At 34.6% G+C, this 5,562-nt stretch overlaps 1 protein-coding gene across 24 annotated transcripts in view; it reads right to left on the reverse strand.

The window, feature by feature from the left end:
* Positions 1 to 262: 262 nt before the first annotated feature.
* Positions 263 to 5,562, reverse strand: part of PCM1 (pericentriolar material 1) — an 80,352-nt gene continuing 75,052 nt past the window's right edge. For 23 of the 24 annotated variants that reach the window (XM_081807936.1, XM_081807912.1, XM_081807924.1 and 20 more), the window contains 4 exons: positions 5,326 to 5,414; positions 3,595 to 3,687; positions 3,388 to 3,505; positions 263 to 760 (listed from right to left, as the gene is read on the reverse strand). In XM_081807936.1, coding sequence (XP_081664062.1) covers positions 642 to 760; positions 3,388 to 3,505; positions 3,595 to 3,687; positions 5,326 to 5,414 — 419 coding nt within the window. In that variant the 3' untranslated portion in view covers positions 263 to 641. Of the gene's footprint in view, positions 2,208 to 3,387; positions 3,506 to 3,594; positions 3,688 to 5,325; positions 5,415 to 5,562 lie in introns of all 24 variants that reach the window. The other variant, XM_081807944.1, reaches the window with a different exon arrangement.

The following is a 5,562-nucleotide window of genomic DNA, read 5'->3' on the forward strand; positions in this document are numbered from 1 at the left end:
TCTCTCTGTCAAATAAATAAATAAAATCTTTAAAAAAAAAAAAATAACAGACTACAGCTACAGTGGAAGAAAAATGGGCTTGAGTTTGAGAAGTCTCCTCCCTGGCTAGTTGCTATGTCACTATTTTTTATGTCTTCTATTTTTTTTGTTTGGTTTGGTTTTTTGTTCTGTTTTTTTACATTTAAAATTGTTAAATAAGCCATAATTCTGGAATAATTTCTAAGGCATAAATGATTGTCCGTTTAAATGAAAATGCAGTTCATGGTTGTATGGAGGATAGACATTTATTCACAGTGAAAACACACGTACCCAGAGTGAATGTCACAAAATACAAAGAGTACCACCCAGTCTGGTGAGCTCACTATTGTTAAGCATTCTCTCATCCTGCACAGGTTCTCTCTCACTCATTTTCACCTTTTCTCCCTTTTTTATCTATTACCCAAGTTTCAGCTTAAAAATTAACAAATATTAATGCTTAACCTTTGAGCAGTAGTTACTAAGGGTAAAACAAGTTATCTGATCTTCAGCCCCAGGTATTTCAAAGCGGAATTATCTTCTAAAATAGAAAACAACAGTACATGACAGCAGCTATAACTTAAGTCAGTCAGTGAGATAAGGTTCACAGGTGCTGGGAAAAGAACTCAGAAGTACAGGTCTTCCACTGGACCGAACTTTAATCTGCATGTAGAGAGACATGGCCGTACATGTGTAAGGCTCGGCTTGAGTGCCAACATGAAATTCTCCCCTGTCTGTTCAGACTCTAGAAAACATACAAGTACAGAACTTGAGTATACATATAATCTAATTTATTGTTTCAGTTTCCCAGGCCAACTGGGTAAGAATTCCTGATTCTGAATGATAGTTCTCTGAATAGGTTTTTTTATTAATGTTGGAGATCGATACCTCACATAATTTAATTAGCAATACAGTGAATGTCCTCATAGGGAAATTCCTCATTTAACACTCCCTGATTAGGTGTTATAATTTTACACTGACATATAATGCAACTAAGAATTTTAAAGGAATACCAACCAACTTCTTTTCTTATGGGGTATTTCAGTAAATTGTTAATACATTTCAAATACTACTAATTGAAACTAATTCTATGTATTTTATTTAACAAAAAACCTGTAAGACTGACTTAATAACTGGCTCTGTGAAGCCTTACTTGGGTATATGGCAAGTTTGCGATCTAAAGGTAATTCACCTTTTGAAAAACTGATTTACTTGGTGATAAAGATATCCCATAGATGTTTACTACTTAATACTTCATCTGTAAATCTGCTTCTCTGTTACGATACACAGAATCAACTGCTATCTCAAAACGCAAGTTTGTCTGAAGGCATGCAGAGCCTTAATATTCTGGTACATAAAATTTAGTTCTATAATCCCTACTTGGAACGGTTTGGTTTTTCATGTAAAATTAATCACAGTGTTACTTGTTTGTGCAGGAATACTCCCTAATTATATAACACTTTTTTTTTTTTTTTTAAAGAACATGGCAACAGATAGCAACTGAATTCTAGAAAATATTTATCTGATAATTATAAGTTCTAAGTATTCTAAATTTACCCAATTTGAAGAGAATATTTATATTCTATAATAACTTCACCAATATCCAGGATTCCTTTATAACTTGCCCTATTCTTGCACAGGAATAAGATATGCAGGTATCTAGACCCAACAGCAGTAACACTGATATTATTTGGAAGCCTGGCCTGATGGCTGGTCTTTATATTAAATTCTGTAGGTCTCTAACTCTTGCTCTTCTCTAAATCTCCTAATCACATTGAACAGTGACTTATTGCATAGCATTCAACATAATTTCCAAAAAAGGTACTTTACAGGTAAGTCCAAACTTTATTTAAAACTGCATCTTAAATTTAACGATACCAAACAAAACAAAGGGAGGAAAAAAAAAAAATGAAGACAAAAGAAAAACAAAAAAAAAAAAAAAAAGGAAAGAAAGAAAAACAACCCCACAGTGTATCAAGGCTTCAATCTGTCCAGAATTCAGTTTCTGATGTTTTAAACTGCCAGGGGCAGAAATTAGCACACCTATCAAGAATGCAGTGTCAAACTAATTTACACTTTTATACAGATCAAAACATGTTTATTTAGTGCCATGTTCATATATGCATTGACTATGTAAAGCGAGTTAGATGAGCCTCTGAAGACATCTCATACGCTTTGGGCTCCCACTGTTTCTGAAAAACAGAATAATTAATGCACTATAAATTACTGAATTTTAAGACATTACTTACTAGAATTTATTATTGTCCTCATACATTAAAACTTTTAGCATAAAGTTATAAAGTGAGGGTTTCTGTTTGAAGATGGCAGACTGAACAGATACTTCCTGTCTCTTAAAACTCCACCAGAAAAAAAAAACTATGAAACTGACTAAATGCCGACCAAGAAGAGTAGCTATGAGGGAGAGCAGGCCCGGAGACAACAAATCCCTGGAATGCTCAAAGCAGATGGAGGTGCAAGGAAGGGGGGCGGGGCTCAGCCTGGACCCACTAGGAGGGACGCAGGTGAGGTTAGCTGAAGGTTTGATATTTAGTCTGCCCTTCTCTTCACCCATTTCTAGGAAAAACAAAAATTGATGAATTGATAAAGAATAACAAAAAGAAAATCTCTGATTCTGATGCAAGACACATTCTCCTCTGAGTGGCCCAGGGGTTGTGCTATTAGATCCATAAAGAAGGAAATCTGGGATTATCACTTGACTCTGCAGTGAGTCATGTTTACACAGAATGGTCTTCAGAAAAAGTAAAGAAGTTTTAACTATTACAGTTACAAAAAGGTATGTTGGGTTTTATAACTTTAATGTAAGAAGATGAGTAAAACTGAATAGAGAAAGCAGAAGAAAAAGGGAGTGGCAGCTGAGTAATGACCAAAGTTGATGGAACTATAAAACATATATATTTAAAATAACAAAGGTAGCACAGAGAAAAACCAAAAATAATAGTGAAAGGATAGGTCCAAATGCTCACTTTTCATAGGGAAGACAAGAGATGTCTGAATTTTTTAAGTTAAGAAAAATTATATCATTTAGAGATACAAAGGGTCTCATCCAAAGGAACTAAAAACCAATAGTTAAAAGAAATGGGCTCCCGCCAGTTTATCATGAATTCTTTTGTACCTTTCCTTCTTAAAATTGTGCTTCTGTTACCTTGCTAAAACTCAAGATTTTAAAAACAGAAATAAATTACCTGATAGTATCACTTTATAAATTAGGCAACAGATCTAGACTTTTTACAGAATTATGCTTCCCTTCCAATATTTGGATTAAATCTTCCAAGTACTAGTAGTAGATTTAAAAAACAAACTGATGGTATCAAGGTTCATTAATTTTTCAGTATGATATGGTGTAACTCTTACCGGGTTCCTTTAGTGTCTGAGAATTCCCAGCTAATTCTTCAACCTGCATTTCACATAGTATTTCACCAGATAAATGGTTTTTCTGTTCTTCTTCTACCATTTTCTTTCTTAGATCTGCCTTTGGAATGAAGAAAAAACTGAAAATCAGTTTTCATCCCAGTAGTATTTGTCATATAAAGACAAGTTTAATTAAAGAGAGCAAAATACCTCTGAATATATTGTCAGTTTAAGTGGTAAATCTTCAACTTTCACAAAGTCTTCTTCATCAGATTTTTGACTTATGTTACCAGATTCTGCTTCCTGTAAGATAAATTATATTTAATGAAGGCAATCCACTCTATCTCTGGATCTAAGTCTTTAAAGTCATCCATGCCAAGGATAAAATGGATTCGTATATACAAGCGTACATCAGTAATTCTGTCCTATCTGGTTTTTTTCTGTGTTCAGCTCTATGAATAAAGCAAAGCTGGAGTGCACAGGAAGGGCCATGTACTTGTAGCTGTGGGCCATACTGCTGAGCGTTTCTGTCCCCATTTGAAAAAACAAAGAGCCAGCTTATACAGGTTAAAGGAAGAAACAGTAGTTACACTGAGGGCTAAAACCATCAGAACAACAACTCTGGTTTCCTGATAATGTTTACGGAACGCATCAGCGTGTATCCAGCAGAATTTACATACAAGCTTTCAGTATCAACTCCGTGGAAGCTGAGAAAGATGAGGTATGAATCTAATAACTCACTTTTGTGATCACTTCAGTGTCTAAAACTTGAATTCTTTTATTCTCCTAGTTCTCCTTTCTGATTTTTAATAGTACCATTTTACCAATTACCCAAGTAGAAACCTTAGATTTTTCCTCCTCTTTCAACATTTCTCACCCATCTCTCTCATTAAGCTTGTACTTGGTTCCTATGGTAAGGGAACCTCCTAATGTAGCATCCTTGACAACAGTCATCAGTCATCAGATTCATCTTCAAAAACCCTGACTTTGGCCATTTGACTTTCTTGCGCAAAGCCCTTCAGTAGTGTCCCCTGCCTAAATTTCAAATTCAAGTCCCTCTATAATCAAACTTTAAGTTAATTTCACTTGACTGCCTCCTAGAGCAACTCTATGCACTCATTAAATGACAGTAAGAATAAGTCTAACAGGTAACTTTCAGAGTTGTAAATGGTAATTTCACTGTTGGTGAAGCCATCAAAATGGTTAAATTACTCTTTCTAGTAATGGTTTTGAAATATTATAGGCTTCCTTTCTGAGAAATTAGGAAATCATAATTGTAACTCTATCTTTAGGAAGAAAACTAATGTTAATTAAAAAAAAATGAAACACTCTATTTAGATCTAAAAGTACATTGTTATAAATTCCTCAATTTTTGCCAACAAGAGAAAGTATATAAAACGCAATCCAAGATCCAAAATATAACCTACATGCTATAAAATTAAAGTGAAACAAAAACGTCCAGAGTAAAACTCAGCTTACGTACCTACATCCTAAGTACAGATTTGCTACCATATATTTCCGTCATTTACGGTAAGGAGTCTACTGCTGTCAAATCGTAAACTTTTAGGTTTATCAAAGATTTATGAAATGTTCTAAAATTGTTGAGATGTCAAGCCTGGGCACTGTAAGAGATTAATGATGATTCATACATCATGTGTTCGGGTCTGACACTGAACTCTCTCAAGGTTGCCACCTAAAACTCAAAATCTGGGTCATAAACTTATAAAAAAGTAGAACAGCTTTTAGGTTTTGATATATGATCATCTTAATTCACTATCACCCTTCTGTTCAAGTGTAAACTAAGTTTAACTAAGAAATTTTTTTTGGCAGTTTCTAAACACAAACACAAACAAACCTAAACACAGTCTGTGTTTACAGACTGAAAATGTTAACCTGAAAAGGAAGAAATCCGCATAGAAATGAAATGTAGATGATACATACATAGTCATTCACTAACACCGGAGATTCAGTATCAGGACTTCCAGCCAGAGAGCTCTCAGGAGTTTCCTGAGCAGATTTAACTTCTTTGACTGTAGGCACCAAGGTTTCAATTTCAGTTAAAGGTAAAGGCAAAGGGTTAGGCTGTTTAGATGAATCAATGGTAGTGAGAGAGTCCTTCTGGACAGCGCTATTTAAAGGTTGCTCGTTTTCCAAGATATTGAGGTAACAGGGTTTCAC

The sequence above is a fragment of the Leptonychotes weddellii genome, chromosome 2, assembly GCF_054177405.1.
Source record: "Leptonychotes weddellii isolate Sample4059 chromosome 2, ASM5417740v2, whole genome shotgun sequence".
NCBI lineage: Eukaryota > Metazoa > Chordata > Mammalia > Carnivora > Phocidae > Leptonychotes > Leptonychotes weddellii.